Here is a 24,752-nt window from a genome sequence, read left to right as displayed (position 1 = left end):
TACATACAGGGGAGAAGCCCCATAAATGCACAGAATCTGGAAAGAGCTTCAATCAGAGCAAAGTCCTTAAAATCAGTCAAAGAATTCACACAGGGCAGAAACCATATAAATGCTCTGAACATGGGAAGAGCTTCAGTTGGAAAGTAGGCATCACACAATCCACACAGGGGATATGCCCTATAAATGTTCGATTCCAAGAAGAACTTCAGTTGCAGCACAGACCTTAAGGGTACAATCCTATGCATGTTTAGACAGAAAAAAAGTCCTACAACTCCCAGCATCCCCCAGCCAGCATAGCAATGCTGGGAACTAGGACATTTTTTCTGGTGAGGAATGCTTGGAGTTATGCAGGCTGGGGAATGCTGGGAGTTGTGACACTTTTTTTGCTGGTTGGGGAATCCTGGGAGTTGTAGAATTTTTTTCTGTCTAAAGCCCCAAGCCATAAGCTTGTGCCCTTAATCGCATAAAAGAATACATACCAGGGAGAAGCCCTATAAATGCTCAGTGTGGGAATGAGCTTCCATGATGGCAACAGCATGAAACCACATATCACCCATAGGGAGGAATCCTGCAAACCCTAGCAGTGACCGGAATGTGGGAAGATCTTCAAATGGAGTAAAGCCCTTCATTTTAAAAGATTCAAACCCAGGAGAAAGCATATAAATAAACAGAGTTGCATTGACCAATTAAGCCTTAAGAACCAATAGAGGAGGGACCAACTGTATCAGTGCTCAACTTGTGGCCGAAACATCTGTCGGCATGGCTGGGTCTGGCCAATGAATGTCACTTGGAGTCAGCCAGCCAGCCAGCAGTGTCGTCCTGTGATAGACATTCTGGTTGCCTGGTGCCATTGCCTCCTAGTGACTCTGTGCGTCCAAATTACCATGAGGGTAGTTCCAGGTGTACACTGCCTGACCAAGTGTTATTTTTAAGCCAATGTGAATCTGTATCGGAACCCGATATTCTAGTTGGTTTGTCTCTTGAGGCTGCATTGAGATCGCTTTTTGTTCTCCCCATCCTGTTGCTCCCATGCCAGAATGCTTTCATTAAAGTGATGCAATATTGATTGGCTGCTTTTTTCTCTCCTCTTTGAGCTCTGTGATGCTGAGGGTCAGGGTTCAGTCCTCCCTCCTGCTCGCCCTTTGAGTGCAAGTTTGCCTGAACACAGGAGATTTGGGCCGCCTGCTGTCATTATTTCGAGCCTTCTGGGGACCAGTTTAAAAGGAAGCAGAAAGAGACAGCTGGGGGGCTGGTCTCTGCGCCTGGAAGCATCTCTTCCGCTTGCGTTCCCCCGGCTCCACCTGCTCCCTGCTCGGTCCATTTGGCTGCTTCTGCTTCGCTTGCCTGCTTGATCCTGCTCTAAGCCACCGTGCTTGGCGTGTATCCTGGGTTGTCATGATGGGCATAAGCAGATGGGGATATTTGGTGTGGAGTGAGCTGCTGTCTGCATTAAATCACAATCCTATGCATGTTTAGACAGAAAAAAGCCCTAAACTCCCAGCATTCCCTAGCCAGCGCTACTGGCTGGGGAATGCTGGGAGCTGTAGGACTTTTTTCTGTCTAAACATGCATAGGATTGCACCCCAAGTTGCTCACGTTAAAGTCTTAGGGCACAATTCTGTGACGACCTGGAGGCTTATGGCCATTAACGCGGAGCAGGAGTGGCGGAGGCGATCTCTGCCTTCCCATTCCTCTCTCTTTGTATTTTGGCTAGACGGGTGTTTTCAGCCATTTAGCTGGGGCTCTCCGGTGAGCAGGAGGGAAGGAGATTGGGAAGGCCTGGGGGCATAAGCCAGCCTCACCACCCTCTCACCAACACAGCCCTTTTCCTCCTCTACAAGGTCACTTCAATTCTTTCTGTGCCAGTTGCAACAGGGAGGGGGTGGGCAGCTCTAATTCCTGGCTCTGAGGCTGGAGTGCTGTCTCCAACTTCAGATCCAGGAATCCAAAGGATCCTATGCCCCCCCCCCAAGTCGTGTCGATGGGTTGTAGGATTGCTCCCTCCAGCATCTGTCACACTTCAGAAAGGGGCTTGAAAATTTTAGGCTGGCTCTGGCAATTTGCCGTCTTCCCCCACCCAAAAGCAGAGCTTTCTCTTCATTTAACAGAGTTGACTTGTTTGTTGAGTTGACATGCCCTGCTGTATTTGAGTAATGCTCAGCAATTATTGAGTAATTGTTTTGGATGACAATTCCCATAATCCCTGGCCACTGGCCAAGCTGGCTGGGAGATATAGTCCAAAACATCTGGAAAGCACAAGGTTGCCTTCCCTTGGACCAGGTCGGGGACAGCTGCCCCAGAGTATCACATGTTTGCTCCTAAGCCGGTTGGAATGGGGTAAGACCAGCCCCTTCATTGATCACTGCCTTGTTGTGGCGAAGGGGCTTGTGTAACTCAGTGAAGCCATAAGCTATGCCGTGCAGGGCCACCCAAGACGGACAGGTCATGGCAGAGAGTTCTGACAAAATGTGGTCCACTGGAGAAGGAAATGGCAACCCACTCCAGTATTCTTGCCAAGAAAACCCCATGGAACGTAACACAAAGCTAAAAGAGATGACGCCAGAAGATGAGCCCCTCAGGTCGGAAGGTGTCCAATATACTACTGGGGAAGAGCAGAGGGTATTTCCAAGTAGCGCCAGAAAGAGTGAAGCGGCTGGGCCAAACCCGAAAGGACACTCAGCTGTGGATGTGTCTGGTGGTGAAAAGAAAATCCGATGCTGTAAAGAACAATATTGTTTAGGAACCTGGAATGTCAGATCAATGAATCAAGGTAAGCTAGAGGTGGTCAAACATGAGATGGCAAGATTGAACATCGACATCTTGGGAATCAGCGAACTAAAATGGACAGGCATGGGCGAATTTAATTCAGGTGACCATCATATCTACTATTGTGGGCAAGAATCCCTTAGAAGAAATGGAGTAGCACTCATAGTCAACAAAAGGGTGGGAAAAGCAGTACTGGGGTACAATCTCAAAAACGACAAAATGATCTCAGTACAAATCCAAGGCAAACCATTCAACATCACAGTAATTCAAGTCTATGCCCCAACCACTGATGCCGAAGAAGCTGAGGTTGATCGGTTCTATGAAGACCTACAACACCTTCTAGAACCAACACCAAAAAAAGATGTCCTCTTCATCATAGGGGATTGGAATGCTAAAGTAGGAAGTCAAGAAATCACCGGGATAACAGGCAAGCATGGTCTTGGTGTACAAAATGAAGCAGGACAAAGGCTAATAGAGTTTTGCCAAGAGAACACGCTGATCATAGCAAACACGCTTTTCCAACAGCACAAGAGACGACTCTACACATGGACATCACCAGATGGTCAATATCGAAATCAGATTGATTATGCCCTTTGCAGCCAAAGATGGAGGAGCTCTATACAGTCAGTAAAAACAAGACCTGGAGCTGACTGTGGCTCAGATCATGAGCTGCTTCTTGCAAAATTTCGGCTTAAATTGAAGAACGTAGGGAAAACCACTAAACCATTCAGGTATGACCTAAATCATATCCCTGATGAATACACAGTGGAGGTGAGGAATAGATTTCAGGGATTAGACCTGATAGACAGAGTGCCTGAGGAACTATGGACAGAGGTCCGTAACATTGTTCAGGAGGCAGCAACTCAATCCATCCCAAAGAAAAAGAAATGCAAGAAAGCCAAGTGGCTGTCTGATGAGGCTTTACAAGTAGCTGAGGAAAGAAGGGAAGCGAAAAGCAAGGGAGAAAGGGGAAGAGATATCCAACTGAATGCAGAGTTCCAGAGAATAGCAAGGAGAGACAAGAAGGCCTTCTTAAATGAACAATGCAAAGAAATCGAGGAAAACAACAGAATGGGAAAGACTAGAGAGCTCTTCAAGAAAATCGGAGATCTCAAGGGAACGTTTTGTGCAAAGACGGGCATGATAAAGGACAAAGGCAGGGACCTAACAGAAGCAGTTGAGATTAAGAAGAGGTGGAAAGAATACACAGAAGAACTATACAGGAAAGATTTGAATGTCCCTGATAGCCATGATAGTGCAGTCACTGAACTTGAGCTGGACATCCTAGAAAGTGAAGTCAAGTGGGCCTTAGGAAGCATTACTAACAACAAAGCTAGTGGAGATGACAGTATTCCAGCTGAGCTATTTAAAATCCTAAAAGATGATGCTTTTAAAGTGCTGCATTCAATATGCCAACAAATTTGGAACACTCAACAATGGCCGCAAGACTGGAAAAGGTCAGTTTACATTCCAATTCCAAAGAAGGGCAACGCCAAAGAGTGTTCAAACTACTGCACAATTGCGCTCATTTCACATGCCAGCAAGGTTATGCTCAAAATCCTACAAGCTAGGCTTCAGCAGTATGCGAATCGAGAACTACCGGAAGTACAAGCTGGGTTTCGAAGAGGCAGAGGAACTAGGGATCAAATCGCCAACATTCGCTGCATCATGGAGAAAGCAAGAGAATTCCAGAAAAACGTCTATTTCTGCTTCATTGACTACGCTAAAGCCTTTGATTGTGTGGATCACAACAAACTCTGGCAAATTCTTAAAGTGATGGGAGTACCAGACCACCTTACCTGTCTCCTGAGAAACCTGTACGAGGGTCAAGAAGCAACAGTAAGAACCAGACATGGAACAACCGAGTGGTTCAAAATTGGGAAAGGAGTACGACAAGGCTGCATATTGTCACCCTGCTTATTTAACTTATATGCAGAGTACATCATGAGAAATGCCGGGTTGGATGAACCACAGGTCGGAATTAAGATTGCTGGGAGAATTATCAACAACCTCCGATATGCAGACGATACCACCCTAATGGCAGAAAGTGAAGAGGATCTCAAGAGCCTCTTGTTGAGGGTGAAAGTGGAGAGTGCAAAAGCTGGTTTGAAACTCAACATTAAAAAAACGAAGATCATGGCATCTGGCCCCATCACTTCCTGGCATATAGAAGGGGAAGAAATGGAAGCAGTGACAGATTTTACTTTCTTGGGCTCCAAGATCACCGCAGACGGTGACTGTAGCCATGAAATTAAAAGACGCTTGCTCCTTGGGAGGAAAGCTATGGCAAACCTAGACAGCATAGTAAGAAGCAGAGACATCACCTTGCCGACAAAGGTCCGTCTAATCAAAGCTGTGGTTTTCCCAGTAATGTATGGCTGTGAGAGCTGGACTATAAGGAAGGCTGAGCGCCGAAGAATTGATGCTTTCGAACTGTGGTGCTGGAGAAGACTCTTACGAGTCCCCTGGACTGTAAGGAGGTCAAATCAGTCCATCCTAAAGGAAATCAACCCTGAGTGCTCATTGGAAGGACAGATACTGAAGGTGAAGCTCAAATATTTTGGCCACCTAATGCGAAGAGAAAACTCTCTGGAAAAGACCCTGATGCTGGGAAAGACTGAAGGCAAAAGGAGAAGGGGACGGCAGAGGATGAGATGGCTAGATAGCATCACGGATGCAATGAATATGAACTTGAGCACACTCCGGGAGAGAGCGCAGGACAGGAAGGCCTGGCGTGCTATGGTCCATGGGGTCACGAAGAGTCGGACACGACTGAACGACAACAACAAAGACCAGCCCCACTGGGATCAGCTGCATAGATCATGGAGGAGAAGGATGTACCTGCAATCTGAAGTGGTACAGCCCCACCACAGGCTTACCGCCTCTGTGAGAACTAGGCCTCTTTTCATGTTTTATCCCTGTGTAACTGAGCACACTTCTTGTTCGGTGAAGACAGTAGGATTTCCATTCAAGTAATCTCTAGAAATGCAGCTGAAGGATGTGACTTTCTTTTGGAGACTTTCAAAAGTCTGTGCTCTAACAGCTCAGAAAGACCACTCTTTCTCAGAGCTTGATATGCAACCATCTGCTGGCCAGTGTCACATCTCTGCATTCTTCTCTGTTCCCCTCTCCCTACAGTGTTTCTAAGGGTGCTTCCCCCTGCTTCCTCTGCCCTTCCATTCTCCAGCAGTCAGGCAACCCACCCACCTTGCCCAGGATTTGAATCCAATACCTTCTGCATAGTACATGAGAACCATGCCCACTGACCAACAGCTGCTCATCATCCCCCCCACCAAAAACAAAACAAGAAGGGGAAAGGCAGCCAAAAAGAAAACATCAGCACACACTCTGAATGAAAACATTTATTTAACAAAAAAGACCGCTCCACGTTTCTTCTAAACTCACCCTGCTGTATTCCACACCACATCTGCACATAGTTCTACCACTATATTACCAGCCCTGGTGAAAAACACATGCTACATTTCAGAAGGCAGCTGAAGTGGCAAACCTAATGAATGCCTAACCTATCCCTCAAACAAAACATTAAAAACATCAAACAAAAAATTAAAAAGTCCTCACAGGTACAAACTTCGTTGTGCCACTTTAATCAGGCTGCTGCCCACCAGGAGAGCTGGGGCTGCTGTGGATTCAGCCCTAATGGGGAGCTGCCCATTTGCATAAACAGTTGCCTCCAAACAACATGGAAGGTTATGTCCTTTAGCAGCTGTAGGGCAAAATCAGCGTCCTGCTTACTGTAAGAGATGATGAAGGAGGAGATTTAACGACCGGACCAAGAAACACAAGTGTCACAATAACAGCAACCTCTCCTGCTACATTTGCACTATCGAAGGGGTAAAGATGCGATCTGGGACCGGGAACTGTAGTAGCCCTCCTTCGAAAGGATCCGTGTAGCATGTTTTCCCACTCAAGAGTGTCCTCACACATTCTCTCCTGTATGAATTCTCATGTGTGTCTTAAGGTTTGAACTCTGGCTGAAGCTTTTCCCACAACCCGAGCATTTGTATGGCTTCTCTCCCGTGTGCATCCTCTGATGCACTCTCAGGGCAGACTTTGAATCAAAGCTTTTCCCGCAGTCCGGGCACTTGTGCGGTTTCTCTGCAGTGTGGGCTTTTTTGTGCTTAATAAGCTCGGGCTCCTTATTGTAGCTCCGGCCACAGTCCGAGCATTTAAACGGCCTCTCGCTTCTGTGGATCCTTCGGTGCACCGTAAGGGCGGAAATGCGATCAAAACAGAGCCCACATTCCCTGCACTTGAATGGCTTCTCTCCCGTGTGGGTCCTCCGGTGCTTAATCAACTCGGACTCCTTGTCGTAGCTCTTGTCGCAGTCTGAGCATCCATATGGTTTCTTCCTGGCGTGGTTTTTAATGTGTGACTGATAGCTGGTTTCCCAACGAAAGCGTTTTCCACACTCTGTGCACTGGAAGGGCTTCTCTCCTGTGTGGGTTCTTTCGTGGAGGTAAAGCATGGTGCTCTGGGCAAAGCTTTTCCCACATTTGACGCACTTGAATGGCTTCTCTCCCGTGTGGGTTTCCTTGTGCCGTATAAGGTGGGACGACTTCCCATACCTTTTGCCGCATTCCGAGCAGGCATACGGCCGATCTCCTGCATGGTTTTTCATGTGCATCTTGATGCTGCTCTCCCAGCGGAAACTTTTCCCGCACTCTGCACATTTGTAGGGTTTCCCTCCCATGTGGATCCTCCCATGGACAAAAAGCTGCGAGCTCTGACGGAAGCTTTTCCCACATTCCGGGCACTGGTAGGGTTTCTCTCCTGTATGTGTCCTCTCGTGGATGAGAAGATCATACCGCCGAATGAAGCTGTTCCCGCAATGTGAACACGTGTGCGGCTTCTCTCCAGTGTGGATTCTCTTGTGAGTGATAAGGTGCGAGCCTTGACTGAAGCATTTCCCACACTCGGAGCACCTGTATGGCTTCTCCCCTGTGTGGCTTCTCTTATGGGTAGTAAGGAGAGATTTATCGCCGAAGCTTTTGTCGCACTCGGTGCACTTGTAGCGTTTCTCTCCCGTGTGGGTCAGTTTATGCCTCATCAGGTGGCCTCTCTTAACAAAGCACTTCCCACAGTCTACACAAGTAAACGGCCTCTCTCCGGTGTGAATTCTCTCATGATCTGAAAGGATGGTACTGGTGCTGAACGTTTTCCCACACTGTAAGCATTTGTACGGCTTGTCTCCAGCATGACCTTTCTCATGCCTCACAAGAAGCGCTTTATAACCAAAGCATTTCCCACAGTCCAAACACTGAAACGGCTTCTCTCCTGTGTGTATGGTCAGGTGGTTAGTAAGGATCGAAAGCCGTTCAAAGGCTTTCCCACACACCGAGCATACGTGTGTTTTCTTTCTCCTTCGGGCTGGCCGTCGCTTCGGAAGTTCAGGGCTCTGGCTGTGCCTTCCCCCACCATCAGGGCCCTCCATTTCTCTCGTACAGAAAGTCACTTTGGGTAAACTTTTGTCATTGCAAAGAGAGTCTCCTTGCATGGGACAGGACTCGGCGGGGCTTCCTTGCTGACTTCCAAGCGTTTCTTCTACATTCAACCCCTGGTAAATAATTCCTTTTGCTCTCTCCTGTGACACCCCGTTGAGTTCAGTTTGCTCCAGTCCTCCTCCTAATTGAAGATTTTCTTGCTCATTTTTGCTCACTTGGCAAGCACCTGACACAACAGAAATAGGAGTACAATTTCAATCAAGCATAATACATTCTGAAAGAAACATATTTTTTAAAAAATATCATGTATCTTATATAAAACACAGATGCATAACATCCATATAAAGACAACAAAGAGAAAAATACATTTTAAAATCCTTGTATTAACATTTTGGCTATTCAAGATGAATAAAAGATCTATGGTTGCACAGTATCCTGAAATTTATTGTCCCAAATGTTAATAAAATAGAGAGCAGTTATCTGTAAGCCTAACTATTTGTGTACTATTTTAACTTCAATTTGGCCATTAAGGCTACAATCCTATACACATTTATGCGGCAGTAAGTTACATTCAACTCAGTGGGACTTATGTCTGAGTAGACATGCATAGCATTTAGCTATACATATTCTTGCTGCTGTCAACAAGTTAAATTCTAGTTGAAAATCCATTGTTTCTACTTTTTTATAGCTTAAAAGTATGAGATAGTATATTATTAGATTGCCCAATAGTATTATTGGAGAAATGATACCACATCTTCTATTTATTGTTCATCTATAATAATAAAAGAGGAGGTATGTCTGTACATCCATCTGTTACCACCATAACTCCAAGACTGTGAAACCTAGGCACCTGAAACTTGGTATGCATACTATTCCCACTAGTACACACACACACACACACACACACAGAGCCATCCAGAGTGGTGCAGTGGTTAGAGTGCTGGACTGGGACTTGGGAGATCCGGGTTCTAGTCCCCACTCGGCCATGAAGCTCCCTGGATGACTTTGGGCCAGTCATTGACTCTCAGTCTAGCCTACCTCACAAGGTTGTTGTGAGGATACAATGGACGAGGAGGACCATAAGCTGCCCTGGGTTCCTTGCAAGAGGAAAAAAGGTGGGATATAAATGCAACAATAAATAATAAATAAAATACACATACGCACACTGGATAATTTTAAGGAAATAGTTTTAATTATTGACATGTGCTCTTGGTTTGACAGAGGAATATACAAAGAGCCCTGCCAGATCCAACCGAGGGTCCTTCTGTTTCCAGATACTTCCCCCAAAGCCCACAGGCAAGGCATGGAGGCAACAACCCCGGGCCCCTTTGTGTTTGTCCCCAGGAAAACAGTATTTCTGCATCTGAACAAGGGCGGGTGAATAATCTGATATCTTTGGCTACTGGCAGTGGAGGCTGGTGGCTCCGACTTCGGTGGGGCTGTGAATCCAGTCCAGGTTTCAGTCAGAACCAGCCAGAACTCTAAAGGAGCTATCCAGGATGCTGGACCTATTTGGGGGATAGGTTTCAGCACTTCAGATAGCTCCTTTAGAGTTCTGGCTGGTTCTGACTGAATCATAAAATCATAGAATAGTGGGGTTGGAAGGGGCCTACAAGGCCATCGAGTCCAACCCCCTGCTCAATGCAGGAATCCAAGTCAGAGCCTCCCTGACAGATGGCTGTCCAGCCTCATCTTGAACGCCTCCAGTGTAGGAGAGCACACCACCTCCCTAGGGAATTGGTTCGATTGTCGTATTGCTCTAACAGTCAGGACGTTTTTCCTGATGTTCAGCCGGAATCTGGCTTCCTGTCACTTGAGCCAATTATTCCGTGTCCTGCACTCTGGGATGATTGAGAAGAGATCCTGGCCTTCCTCTCTGTGACAACCTTTCAAGTACTTGAAGCGCTATCATATCTCCCCTCAGTCTTCTCAAGGCTAAACATGCCCAGTTCTTTCAGTCTCTCTTCACAGGGCTTTGTTTCCAGTCCCCTGATCATCTTTGTTGCCCTCCTCTGAACTCTCTCCAGTTTGTCTGCATCCATCTTAAAGTGGGGTGCCCAGAACTGGACACAGTACTCCAGATGAGGCCTAACCAGTGCTGAGTAGAGGGGAACTAGTACTTCCCGGGATTTGGAAGCTATGCTTCTATGAATGCAGCCCAAATGAGCATTGGCCTTTTTTGCAGCCCCATCACATTGTTGGCTCATATTCAGCTTGTGATCGACAACAATTCCAAGATCCTTCTTGCTTGTAGTGTTGTTGAGCCACGTATCCCCCTTCTTGAAACTGTGCATTTGGTTTCTTTTTCCTAGGTGCAAAACTTGGCATTTATCCCTATTAAATGTCATTCTGTTGTTTTCTGCCCAGCGCTCCAGTCTATCCAGATCACTTTGAATGCCATTTCTGTCTTCCAAAGTATTAGCTATTCTGCCCAATTTTGTGTCATCTGCAAATTTGATCAGTATTCCCTGCACCTCCTCCTCCAAGTCATTAATAAAAATGTTGAAGAGCACTGGGCCCAGGACTGAGCCCTGTGGTACCCCACTCGTTACCTCTCCCCAGTTTGAGAAGGACCCATTGATAAGCACTCTTGGGAGTCCAATTCTGTAGCCAACTGTGGATCCACCGGATCGTTGTTTCATCTAGCCCACTTCGAGCTAGTTTCTCATCAGGATATCATGGGGCACTTTGTCGAAAGCTTTGCTGAAGTCGAGGTATATTTTGACTACAGCATTCCCACGGTCCACAAGGGAGGTGACTTGATCAAAAAATAAGATCAGTTTCGTCTGGCAGGACTTGTTCTTGACAAATCCATGTTGGCTTCAAGTAATCACTGTGTTGTTTTCAAGGTGCTTACAGATGGATTGCTTTATCATCTGCTCCAGAATTTTCCCAGGGATTGATGTCCGACCGACTGGTCTGTAGTTCCCAGGTAACTACTGGGACGAGGAATGAGATTGCAGCCCCACTGAAAATGGAGCCACCAGCCTCCACTGGCTACAGGGCTCCATTTTTGAAGGCCCAAAGCCTAATTTCAGAACACTTGATTTTGTGTGCCTGTGTTTGCTCATATGTGTCTCCTTTGTAAATTTAGAGTGTGACATCTAGCGGGCCACAGCAAAATCCTTTCCTTTGTTCTCCCTACAGGCTGAGTGCCACTGCCAAGCCCTTCCATAATGGCTGAGGAGCTTTTGCTTGTTGTCCTTGATGGCCCAGTACAGATGTCTGTCTTCCTGTCACCCCAGGTGTGATAATTCAGCACATTACACCAGGGGTGCAGAACCTCTCTGAGCTCGAGAGCTGCATTCCATTTCAGAGAAGCTCTCTGGGGCCACATTCCAGTGGTGGGTGGGGCCAAAGGCCCCAGAAGGGGTGTAGCCAAAGTAACAACAAATGCCAGGACATTTTAACTTAAGCTCTTCCTGCCAGCGATGCAGCCTTAGAAGAGGCCTTTCAACCTTTTAGAATGGGGAAAAAACTGCACAAAAGCTAGGAAACCACCAAACAATCGATGGTTGTGGGAAAGTGGACAGGACCAGGGGAAGGGGGTGGGGCCATGTGGGGAGCCCCAAAGGGCCTGACTGGGACCTCCAGAGGGCAAAATTTGTCCCCAAGGCCTGAGGTTCTGCATCCCTGCCTTACACCAACCTGGTGCCCTCCAGATGTGTTGGGCTACAAACTCCATCACCCCCGGCCAGTATGACCATTGGTGGCTGGGGGTGATGGAAGCTGTAGTCCAGCAGTTCTGGAGGTCACCATTTTACGGATTACTGAAGTAATCTAATTTCCTATTCAGAATCTATTGCTCCCCCCCCCTTCCTAACTCTTCCAGGCAAAAGAGAGGGAGGGGGGGACTCTTTTTCTGGCTAAAAGAAGTGAGTGGGAAGATCTCAATGCAACATAAGAAGCTGCCTTCGACCAAGTCAGACCCTTGGTCCATCTAGCCCAGTATTGCCGACACTGACTGGCAGCAGCACCTCTCCAGGGATTCAGGCAGGAGTTTTTCCAGCCTTACCTGGAGATGCTGGGGATCGAACCTGGGACCTTCTGCTTGCAAAGTATGTGCTTTACCACTGAGCTAGTTCTCTCTCTTGAGGAGAGATCTTTTTTAATTATTTATTTATTGCATCTCTGTACCGCCCAGTAGCCGAAGCTCTCTGGGCAGTTCACAACAGTTAAAACCACAAGTACAGCATAAAGCAATATGAAATATAAAAGCTTAAATATAAAATTACAGCCAGAATAAAACCTAGCAGCAACGTAGAGATTTAAAATACAGATTTAAAACAGCAGAGCTAAAAGACTAGAGTGCTAAAATGCTGGGAGAGGAAAAAGGTCTTCACCTGGTGCTGAAAGGAGGAGGCTCCAAGCGAACCTCGCTAGGGAGCTCATTCCACAGCCAGGGTGCGACAGCAGGTAAGACCCTCTTCCCTGGTAGCCACCCGCCTCACTTCCTTTGGCAGGGGCTCACGGAGAAGGGCCCCTGAAGATGATCTTAGGGTCCGGGCAGGTACATATGCTGCCCAGACCTGGATCTCTGGGGTGGTAGGCCTGTATTTGCTTATATAAACCCCAACAACGGAAAACAGCTCCTCACTAGCAACAACAGCCCACATAACAAGGATACAGACATAAGGACCAGACCCTGCAACAAATCCACATGCCAGCTCTGTCCCCCTACCTACTCTGGCAGCCCTGTGACAGGGACCAAATAGTGTCACCAGCAACATTAGGGGCTCATTCACTTGCAGATCTCCCAGTGTGCTATCTTCCCTCAGCAAGGCTTGCCTGCATTCTACATAAGGCAAACAGGCCAGTCTCTATGGGAAAGAGTAAATGGAATCAAAGCTAGCATCAGAAATGGTGATAGCAAAAAAACAATGGGAGAACACTTCAGTCTCCCCAGGACACTCTGTCACTGACCTTAAAGGGAAATTACAGCTAGAGACGGCAGAGTTAGAATTCATCAGCAGGTTCAGTTCAATCGCCAGAGGCTTGAATTGGAATAAAGGATTTTTATCACACTACAGGTGTTAATTAGTTTACCTAGTGGGCAAAGTGTTAACTTTCAATTGGCAAATTTACACATGCTGGGGGTGGGGTGTGGGGATGTAAACTGTGTTGTCAGAAGGAACTAAAATGCAAAATACAGACAGTATTGATTACCTAAACAGTTCCATTCACAAAGTTGAATTTGATGTCTGTTTTATCATCCTGTTTTTGCATTTCAATTCTCTCTGACCACACAGTTTACATCTTTGGAGGAGGAGGTGCAGGGAATGCTGATCAAATTTGCAGATGACACAAAATTGGGCAGGATAGCTAATACTTTGGAAGACAGAAACAAAATTCAAAGTGATCTGGTTAGACTGGAGCGCTGGGCAGAAAACAACAGAACGACATTTAATAGGGATAAATGCCAAGTTCTGCTCCTAGGAAAAAGAAACCAAATGCACAGTTACAAGATGGGGGATACGTGGCTCAACAACACTACAGGCGAGAAGGATCTTGGAATTGTTGTCGATCACAAGCTGAATATGAGCCAACAATGTGATGGGGCTGCAAAAAAGGCCAATGCTCTTTTGGGCTGCATTCATAGAAGCATAGCTTCCAAATCCCCGGAAGTACTAGTTCCCCTCTACTCAGCACTGGTTAGGCCTCATCTGGAGTACTGTGTTCAGTTCTGGGCACCACACTTTAAGAAGGATACAGACAAACTGGAGAGGGTTCAGAGGAGGGCAACAAAGATGATCAGGGGACTGGAAACAAAGCCCTGTGAAGAGAGACTGAAAGAACTGGTCATGTTTAGCCTTGAGAAGAGAAGACTGAGGGGAGATATGATAGTGCTCTTCAAGTACTTGAAAGGTTGTCACAGAGAGGAAGGCCAGGATCTCTTCTCGATCATCCCAGAGTGCAGGACATGGAATAATGGGCTCAAGTGACAGGAAGCCAGATTCCGGCTGAACATCAGGAAAAACGTCCTGACTGTTAGAGCAATACGACAATCGAACCAATTCCCTAGGGAGGTGGTGTGCTCTCCCACACTGGAGGCGTTCAAGATGAGGCTGGACAGCCATCTGTCAGGGGTGCTCTGACTTGGATTCCTGCATTGAGCAGGGGGTTGGACTCGATGGCCTTGTAGGCCCCTTCCAACCCTTCTATTCTATTCTATTCTATTCTATTCTATTCTATTCTATTCCAGCATGTGTATATAAACCTGCCAATTTGAGGCTAACATTTCGTGCATCTGATGAAGTGGACAGTATCCGTAAAAGTTTATGCCAGGATAAATGTGTTAAGTCTTTCAGGTTCTACAAGCCTCTTTTTCATTAATAATGTGACTGTCACCCTCAGTACTTTCAGTATTTAATTTCCTTCTGATGTCACATTTACAATCCCCACCCCAGCATGTGTATATAAATCTGCCAACTTGAGGTTAACACCTTGCATCTGATGAAGTGTCCACGAAAGCTTCTGCCAGAATATACTTGTTAGTTTTTGAGGTACCACAATGCTCTTTGCTGTTAATAATATGATTGTCACTGTCAGTACTTTCTGCATCTAATTTCCTTCTGACTTCATTATTTACAGTTCTCCCCTACCCACCATATGTACTTTAAACTCTGGTCTGATTGTTAGGAGGGGATTAGTAGGTTAGAATTAAAGTGTTTTGTGTCCTAACCCTCTTTGAATCTATCTAAGCTAGAGTCTTACGGATTTCTAACCCCAGGTCAGCTTTGATTCATTATCCCAGAATGGCTTATTTACTAAAATTATCATTTTTCCCTCATCTCTTAGTCAGACAGGCTCCCCAACATGGCTAACTGTAGCAATAAAATCAGTATTAAGTTACAGTAAACTGTGAATACAATGTTAAAAACTGCACAAAGTCATAAAACAACAGACAAAACAAACAAAAAACCCAGTACTAGAACACTGCAGTGTGGGTAGTAGTAAATGAGTTATTTTATTTATATCTCGCCTTTCTACCCAAAAAATGGCACTCAGGGCAGCTTAATGCAGAGGTGGGAAACTCGTGGCCCTCAAGATGTTTTGGCCTACAACCCCTAGCCACCATAGCTAATGGTGAAGGAGGATGGGAGTTGTAGGCCAAAACGTCTCGAGGGCCATAAGTTGCTCACCCCCCGAGTGAATGGGTGTTTCCCCCTCCCCCAAAGTCCTTCTGAAATAATCACATTTTACACTGCCCATCGGAAGGGGGAGTAGTGAAGAAGCTAGGCAGATCCCACCCTCCAAAGGCATTCCGCAGTTGTGGCACCCTGATTGAAAAGGCCCCATCTAGTGTAAAACCCGCTGTTCCTGAGATGGTGCAGAGACACATAGCAAAACCTCAGGGCCAAAGGGGATGTGTGACATTTGTCACATTGCTTGCCCTTACGTAGCTGATTTTTAAAAACAACAACAACAACACATATTTTGATTGGTAATTTCTCTTTCTATGGAATATTTACTGAATATGTACTTATTGACTTTTATTGTGTCCACTTCGTATGGCTTTTATTTCATATGCCGCCTTGAGAGGGTTCCACCCTTAAAGGCAACCTAAAGACAATTTTAAACTACACACACACAAGCAAATGGACCCAGGTTCACATGGGTTGGAACAGCCCTTAGTTTGATACAGTTTTGAGGACTGGGAGGGATGGATTGATGCACTTGTTATTGTTGGAAAATGCAACTAAAATATATTTGTTAAAAATAATATATTTTTTTAAAGTTTGATACAGTGAAGCCTTCAGCAAACTTACACAGCTGCCAGAGTTGGACACATTGTGCCCGCCCTGTCTAAGCGTAAGCATGCCTCCTAGGTATGCTCACTTAGCACACCAAGGTGCACCCCTACAGCCCTGTAAAGGAGCGGTGTGTTCACACCATTCCCCTAAGCGAGGATTGCCCCACAGCAGTGGGGAGAAGAAAGGCGTTTTACCCTGTTCCTTGGCCTACTTATCTCCCCTGGTTTCAAACCACATCCACGGCAAAGCCATGCATGGGTTACAGAAGTCTGCTCCTAGTGACTGAAAATGTTATTGCAGGCTTTGACCACATGGAAACATTTAAAATTAAAATTAATTAATGAGTTTTAAAAAAACAGAATAACCCTGAGGTGTATACCCCTAGAGTCCCCTTAAGAGTCCCCCCATGCCAAGTTCCAGGTGCCTAGGTTTCACAGTCCTGGAGCTATGGCACTGACGGACAGACACACATCCCATATATATATGTGCGTGGGTGTGTGTGAATGATAGAAAGACTAACAATAGAGTATACTCTGTCATTAGTCTATCTTTCTTATACATTTTACCTTAAGCCTGACTGCATCCACAGTGGATCCAGAGTCTCCTTGTTGCTTTGCTGTTGTGCCGCTTTATGCCAACGTGTGTGTGTGTATAGCTCTGTTGTTTTAAATCTGTTGTTGTTGTTCAGTCGTTAAGTCATGTCCGACTCTTTAAATCTGTTACTACATTCTAAATCTCTGCGTTGCTGCTAGGTTTTATTCTGGTTTTTACTTCATTTTATACTGTAGTTTTATACTTTACATTTTTATAATTTATCTTATACTGCATTTCACGGTTTTAATTGTTGTGAGACCTTTGGCTATTAGGCGGTAGAGAAATGTAATCTTCTACAGTATCTTCTTCTCTTCTTCTATATATAAATAAAAGGAAGTGTTTGTATGTCTTCAGTGGACTCAAAAACCGTACATCCGGTCATTATGAAACTTTTAGGATTCATTCTATTTCTATCTGGGGTGGTTTTAGGCATAGTGAAAATTTCGACTGCTATCTTGAACCAAAAATGTGGCCGATCAAAATTTTTAAAGATTTCCTGCTTCAATACCATTTGATTGATTTTAACCAAACTTTGCATCATGATTCAGCACTGCAGTGAGCAGAATTTAACTATACAACAGTCACATTTGTCATGTTTTTTAGGCATTTTTAAAAACTAACCCCCAAATACTGGGAAAAAAAAGTTAGAGCATGAAAAAAGAGCAAGCACAGTTTGAAGCCAGGGAAGATTGGTAGGCGGAGTTATAGGCCTGCCCCCTCCCCTCTGCTGTAGGGCAGCTCCATCTGACGGGGAAGGAGTGGACAGACCCCTCCCTCAGGGGGCTATGGGGTGCACCATGGCAGAGGCTGTGCCTAGGGGTGCCAGCAGGCCTGGCTTCACTCAGCTGGGGTGGGCACAACGTGTCAACAATTCTGACAGCTGTGTAAGTTTGCTGAAAGGCTCCGCTGTATCAGCCTAAAGGGAATTCCAACCTGTGTGAACCCGGGTCCGTTTGCTAGTAAATAAATAAATACACATATGCGCGCACACACAGATGGTGGCAGTGGGAGCTTTCCTCACAGTCCAAATAGCAGGTATGGGGTGGATTCCAATTGGAACCCAGGTGGCGGAAAGGGTTGTAGCCCCCTTCCCCACACTACAGCCCTGATCCGGCTCATTGCCTTTCCCACCCTGCCACGCAGGCTATTTGTTTTTTTAAAAGTCAGCAAAATCAGAGCCAGCTCGTAGTTTTTGAGGGTCCTTGGACAAACCGCCCTCCATGGGCCCCCTTCCTCAGTGAGTTGACTTTCTCCCTGCCAGTGTCACCAACGGCCCTTTCTCCTCCTCCTTTTTCCCATCATTGCTGCCACTGACATGCTTGACAGGCAGAGAGCCAGGGAGCAAGTTGGCAGGGGCATCTCCCGCTCCTCCTTCTTGCCACCAGCTCTTGGGCCAGAGCAAGAGGCAGGTGAACAAGCAGGGTGCCATTGTGAAGAGGAAGAGCACCTCCAGGGGCCTCTTGTCAGTGGGCCCCTGCTGGGATGTGGCCCCTTGGCAGGTGCCCGACCAGGCCTACCTTTGACACCAGCCCTGGCAAGAGCAACTACGTGACCAATGCCACATGTAGCTGGCTCTCAGATGTTGATCTGAGTTAATAAGTGGCAGAGAGACAAAGAGCACTGTAGAACACTGTATTCTATTCAGTCAGGCTTTTTAAGAAGGTGAGAGGAGCCCTGATGGATCAGACCAGAGGCATACCAAGCCCAGTGTTCTGTTCCCATAGCAGCCAACCAGATGCCCCAGTGGGAAGCCCACAGGCAGGACACGAGTGCAACAGCACCCTCCTGCTCCTGTGGGGAAAGTTGTTGCAAAGTTGTTGTTTTTTAGGCTGTTTTCTATTGTACTTTATATATTTTGATTATATGTAAGCCATCATGTATCTATTTGTAAAAAGGGGGGATAATAATAATAGATATCCAGTTGGTGTCTCTCCATTGACACCACCTCCAACACTGTACCAAGGGGAACCCCAACCCTTTGGAACAGATTTGGGAAGGGGGTGGAGAGCTGCAGGGGAGAGCGGGAATTGCTCCAAATTGCCCCCTTTCTGTTCCACTGATGGACGTTTTCCATCGCTGAAGGGACACCACTTTATTTATTTTTAAATAGTAGTAGTAGTGAGCATTATTATCATGATCACTATCGCCTTATTATCATTATAACATGAGAGATATTATCAATAGCATCATCATCAACTCCAGATACTGCCTACTACCACCCCAAAATTCATGTATGGGATTCCTCACCTAGCAAGCAGGCCGCTCTGTCACCCTCACGCTTGGTCTCCATGTGGAGTTGCGTCTCCGGGGGGTTGGATGGATTCTGCTCTGATATGGGGAAATCAGTAGACACCTCCTTCGACAATTCTGGCACCTGAGAAGAGAGGCAGGGCATTCATGCAGGGCAGGAAAAGTGGTGAATTCTGTCCCATCCCCTGCCGTCGATCCACGCAGCTGCAGCCCTGAGGTCCTTCCTGTGTAAGCTTCCTGTCCTGGTTAATGTTCAGACAGAGCAGATATAACCAGATTTCCAAGTGGATCCTGGGGCCAGATTTCTGCCAAGAGAGACAGTGACCCAGTTCGCACGATCGGCGGCACCCACCATGGCTTACATAAGCCACAGTGGGTTGCAGTGCATGCTGGCTGCCATTGTGAACATTCAAGCCCTGGTGGGCAGTCACTGCGGCTTATCATGACATGCGAATCCAGGCAGGGTGACCTGTTGCCATGGTTAACAAGCCACCCTAGAACCCACGGGCTGTTGCAGGGTTCTAGGGTGGCTTGCTAACCACGGCAACAAGACACCCAGCCTGGATTCGTGCGTCACCATAAGCCATGGCAACTGCCTGGTGAGGCTTGAATATTCACAACAGTGGCCAGGACACACCGCAATGCATGGTAGGTGCTGGTGTTTATGTAAACCAGCCCAGAGAGACAGACAGAGGCCTTCACTTTCTCTAGGCCTCTTGAAGTTAGCAACATAGGAAGCTGCCTTAAACAGAGTAAGAGCCTTGGTCCATCTAGCCCAGTATTGTCAACACTGACTGGCAGCGGCTTTCCCAGGTTTCAGACTAGGATTTTTCACCCGGAGATGCCAGGGATTGAACCTGGGACCTTCTGCTTGCAAAGCAGGTGCTCCACCACTGAGCTACAGCCCCTCCCCGAGTTACTAGGATTAAAAAAAAACAACCCACCTCACCTTTTGTTCCCATCTTTCAGCCGCTTGCAACCAGAGGGGAAAGCTTTCTGCCAGGGCCACCGCCTGGTTCATACTCTCCGGGCCCTGTTCCCTCACCCAGCTCTGCATCTCTCTGGGCAGGATGGTCAGGAACTGCTCCAGGCTCACCAGCTCCAGCATCTGCTCTTTGGCGAGTACCTCTGGCCTCAGCCACCGATGGCAAAGCTCCCAGAGCTGACGGCCGTTCTCTCTTGGGCCCTCAGCTTCCTGGTAGCGAAACTGCCTGAAGCGCTGGCAGCGCATCTCCCATCCGAAAGTGTCATCCTCTTCCTCCTCCTTCACTTCACCGGAGGCATCCACGCTTCTGTTGGCCTCCTGGGGGGCTTCTCCGCTGAGGCCTGGCATGTTTAGGGCTCCCCACTCTCCTCTAGGCCAATGGCTGACATCCCCTACCCCCTTGAAGGTCTGCAAAGATGGAGCCCACCGTGGGGGCTCCATCAGCTGTGGGTTCCTTGGTCCAAAATGAGGATATGGCATCGTCTTCAGGAACTCCTGCCACGGGGGCGCCCAGGGTCGTTTCAGCCCCTTAGCCGGAATCCTCAGCATTTCAGAAGTTGGCCCTGGTTGGAGCTTCCAGATGGTTCCGATCGGGATAACGTGAGGGACTCGCCCGCCTGCCTCCAGTTTCTCCCCAGGTTGTGCTGAGTCATGCGCCTCCATTTTCGTTCCGTGCACTGCAAACAGAATTAGCACTGAAAAGTTAAGGTCTTCTGGAGAGGCCCTTCTTTCGAGGCCACCACCATCAGCGGCGTGCGTGTGTGGTGAATTGATTAGTGAGCAGAAAATGTGGATGCCACAGAGTTCCCAAAATGCACAGGGACCTGTGTAGTTTAACTTAACCAGCAGCTATGGTTAAGAAAGCAGGCCTCTAACACAGGATGGTAATTCACAGCCTGCCTTGAAGCTGTTTATGCCAGCTAAATTATATCATCCTGAAGGAAGAGATAAGGGTGAATTGCCTTGATTCTCACAGAAGAGTTGGGAGACTCTCTCACACAAAAGGCAATTAGATTCTCAGGCTAAATGTTTTGAGGACCTTTGGGGTAAGAGAGAAGCCCCCCTTCGTGTGTGTGTGTGTGTGTGTGTGTGTGTGTGCGTGTGTTAGCCTGTTGATTTGAGGGTGGAAGAGGCATTGCTCATGGGCTAGAAGGAGGCATCTAACAGAGCAGCTTATAAGATCCAGCTTGCTGGCCTGCCCTTTGGTCTCGCTTTAAGAAGGAATATGCATTCTACTGGCCTAGAGACACTTGTGGTCCCAGGAACAGCCTTCATCTATCTTGGGGGACCCAGATAGACATTCAGGATAGGGATGGGCAGATTCCCTACCTGTTGTTCCAGCCGGGAATCCGCCCTTGGGGGGAGGCGATCCCTCCCTCCCCCCGGAATCCTAGCTGTCCGACTCTGCTCCGCGGCAATTCGGAGCGCTGGCGATACGGCCCCCATTGCCATATCGCTGGCTGAGGCTGACTGTCCCTGGATGCAAATGGCATCCGCTACACCATTTGCAGCCGTACAGGTCTTAGATTAAGCTAAACACAGCCGTAAATGCATTTGCGTCCAGGGACAGTCAGCCTCAGCCAGCGATACAGCAATGGCGGCCGTATCGCCGGCGCTCCAGAGCCAGCAGTGGGGAGGATCTGGCCGGCAAGGACTTTGCAGGGAGGCGGAGGTAAGTGATCCATTCCTCCACGGACTCCGGAGGCTGGATTCTTCTGAATCAGGCCTCGCTGGGGTCCGTGGAGGAATTCTCCAGCATCCCTAATTCAGGGAGTGGGCAACTGCTTTGTCACCTGAAGGGAGATGTGAACGTTCTTTGCATGCATATATTCTGCATCTATTTTCTGCCAATAAACTGCCATCTTTTGGACAAGTGGCTTGTTTCATCTTGATAACCAAAAGAATCTGATTGATGACTGGGAACTGGCAGAATCAAGACCCAGATCAATACAGCGTGTTTGGTGGCAAGGCGAGAGAGGGCCTTTTTGGTGGCCGCTCCCAGGCTGTGGAACTCCCTCTCAAGGGAGGCTAGGTTCGCTCCCCCTATGCTATCCTTCCGACAGCAGCCAAAGACCTTTATTGAAAAAGGCGTTCGGTTTGCTGGTTGGGTGCTGTTTTATTCTGTCATTGTTTTATGGTATTTTAATGTGTGTTATTGTTTTAATCTATTTAAAATTGTTTTGTAAACCCTCTTGAGTGCCATTTTTTGGTAGAAAGGCGGGGTATAAATCAAATAAATAAATGAGATAAGTGTAGTCAGGCACATGGGACAATAGGAGCTCCCAACAGGGCAGAGAACATAATGGACAGCTCTGCCTGATCAGACCCAAGGCCTGTCTCAGGGGTGCTGAACCTCTTTCAGCCTGAGGGCCGAATTCTATTTCAGAGAAGCTCTCAGGGGCCGCATTCCAGTGGTGGGCGGGGCCAAAGGCAAAAGGGGTGGGGCCAAAATTACAAAAGAATACCAGCATATTGTAGCTAAAGGCTGCCCTTCTGTACACACTTACTGGGGAGTAGGTCCCACTGAGCTCAGTAAAGCTCTTACTGCTGGTAACTCAGCCTTAGGAGATACATTTCTCCCCAAGCCTGTCCAGCAATGGTGAGCCAGCTCTGTCTGGGAAATCTGTGGTCTTCCCAGGGGCATGCAGCTAGCCACTGTTGGAAGCAGGATACTGGGTCGAGTTGGACCTTTGGTCTGATCCAGCAGGCTTTTCTTCCTTCTGTAGGAGATCAGCGGAGATTTTCTTTGGAAACCAGTGCATTCTAACGGTCATTCAGCCAGTACCATTCATTGTTTAGTATGCTTCATCCTTTTAGCGTTTGTCGAGTCTTCCCCTGATCGGATCTGCACGGAGCAGGCTGAAAGCCCCCCGGTGGGGATAAGCTGTGCAGATCTCTGACCCAAGCGTTGGGACTCCGGGGGTCTCGCGGTCCACCTCTCCAGCTGGGGATTTCTTGCTTAAACCGGGCATCTCTCCCACCTCCCCGTTTCCCTGCCTTCAGGCCGGCCATTCTCATTTTCACTCACCTGGTCCATGTAACCTTTGTATGACACCCACTTTGGAAAGATGCACCGCTCCCCAATTTTCTACCAGAGGAGGGGGGCAAAGCAGTTGGGGAGAGGACTGGGGGGGGGCAAGGGGGAGAGAGAAATGAAGTTTTCCTGAAATGAGAGAATGGGCGGGCTGGGAAGGCAGCTAACCTCCCTCCCTCCCTCCTCTGCCTCTTCTCCAGTTGCTGGGCCTGTCTAGAAAGGAGAGCTCTGTGCATTTAACCCCTTTCAGCCTCTTCCTAGGAAAGCCACATCTCCGCACCTCCCCTCACCCCCACAAGCCTTTGTGCGCGCACACACAGCATGACACATCCAGCCCCGTGTGGCTTTTCCCCTTCAGTGCAGCCCCTGTGCTGGGAGGCAGGGAAATGCTCCAGCTGGATTTCTGCCTGCTGTGGTGAAGACAGCACAGGGTGTCAGGGCAGCTTAGCAATGCTTAATTTTTGAAAAGGTGGTCAAGGCTGTTCTAGGAGCAAGTGGGGAATCACACGATAGAAATCTCCACTAAACACGCTGGGCATGCACACGCGCGCACACACACCTTGCCCATAGAAAGCTAGCATGTCAGGGAGAGGAGAACCCTTCTCTCTGACATGCTAGCTTTCCATCTGCAGGAATTTATTTATTTATTGGTAGGGAGGAGCAGCCCATATGCAAACTGGGACTCCACCAGTCTGAAGCGTTCAGACTACAGTGAGGGACTTGCGCCTGGCTTAGTTTGCACGTGCTCAGAGGCACTTAAAAGAAAATCTTGCTCCATGTTAGCATTCAGATGGGGTTTGGTGCTGAAAACAGGCCTAAGAGGGCTGAACTTTGGCTTGTCTTAAAACCCAGTAACCACACAATTGGAAAGTCCTGGGACTGGAGAGCAGAAGGGAAGCACGCTCTGGTCTCTGCCATCGGGGACCCAGAGCCTCTGGGGGGCTGCGCTCCCTGCTTCCCATGAATAGCATCAAGCCAAGGGGGAGGCCAACCTGGCCCCGTCCGTTGGCCAGGGAAGGAGCAGCTGCGGGGGGCTCACTTCTGCCCACCCCCGCCAGAACGGAGACCTGGTTCCCTGGGGTTGGACTCGATGGCCTTGTAGGCCCCTTCCAACCCTACTATTCTATGATTCTATGCCCGTAGTCCTGGGTCTGCAGAAGCAAAGGAAAGAATGCTCTGGCCCCATTCGTTGGCCAGGAGCCTTCCCAACCTGTTGCCTCCAGATAATGTGGACTTCAACTCCCATCTGCCCCAGCCACCATGGCCAATGTGGTCAGGAACCCTGAGAGTTGTAGTCCAAAACATCAGGAGGGCACCAGGTGCGGGAAGGATGAAACAAAGGAACAAGAGCCACCTATGCAAGAATACTAGTCGGGGCGGGAAGATCGCCCTGGCCTGAACTGGGCAGAAATGCCAACTTAGAACTGACCTTGAAGAACTGATCTCCCTCCTCAAACCTTTCCCTCCACTCCCCGTACCTTGTGTGTCTTGCCTTTTACTTAAGAACGTCAGAAGACCCACGCTGGATCAGACCAAGGGTCCATGTAGTCCACACGTTTCCCAGCACCTGGTGTAGACAGGCATACTGCCTCAGATACTGGAGGCAGCACATATCCATCAGGACTAGTAGCCATTGACAGCCTTCTCCAGGAATTTGTTACTTTGTAAGTATGATTATCATTTAACGTTGTTGTTGTTGTTGTTAGTAATAAGTTATTATTAATATGAGCCACTTTGGGAGACAATAATTGTCTGAAAAGCAGGATAAAAACACAGTAAATAAATACTAAATAAGGGTTTCTCTCTCTCTCTCTCTCTCTCTCTCACACACACACACACACACACACACTAAACAAGCAGTTTACTAATTAATACTCAGCCACCCCCAAATCCTTAAGTTAACACAG

The 24,752-nt window shown here is 47.7% G+C and overlaps 1 protein-coding gene across 2 annotated transcripts in view; it reads right to left on the bottom strand.

Moving 5' to 3' along the window:
- Positions 1-6,082: 6,082 nt before the first annotated feature.
- LOC146355852 (uncharacterized) overlaps positions 6,083-24,752 on the bottom strand; it is a 59,325-nt gene continuing 40,655 nt past the window's right edge. The window contains exons 1-4 of one of the 2 annotated variants that reach the window (XM_084830687.1): positions 22,840-23,042; positions 19,776-20,488; positions 18,824-18,950; positions 6,083-8,454 (exon numbers count right to left, since the gene is read on the bottom strand). In XM_084830687.1, the coding sequence (XP_084686813.1) occupies positions 6,704-8,454; positions 18,824-18,950; positions 19,776-20,474 (2,577 nt within the window). In that variant the 5' untranslated portion in view covers positions 20,475-20,488; positions 22,840-23,042 and the 3' untranslated portion in view covers positions 6,083-6,703. Of the gene's footprint in view, positions 8,455-18,823; positions 18,951-19,775; positions 20,489-22,839; positions 23,043-24,752 lie in introns of those variants that run through there. The other variant, XM_084830686.1, reaches the window with a different exon arrangement.

Source organism: Heloderma suspectum, chromosome 2 (assembly GCF_057233095.1).
Source record: "Heloderma suspectum isolate Gila_16-S chromosome 2, 16-S_ref, whole genome shotgun sequence".
Classification (NCBI taxonomy): domain Eukaryota; kingdom Metazoa; phylum Chordata; class Lepidosauria; order Squamata; family Helodermatidae; genus Heloderma; species Heloderma suspectum.
The sequence above is the reverse complement of the archived record's forward strand: the minus strand, read 5'-3'. Positions and strand labels throughout refer to the sequence as shown.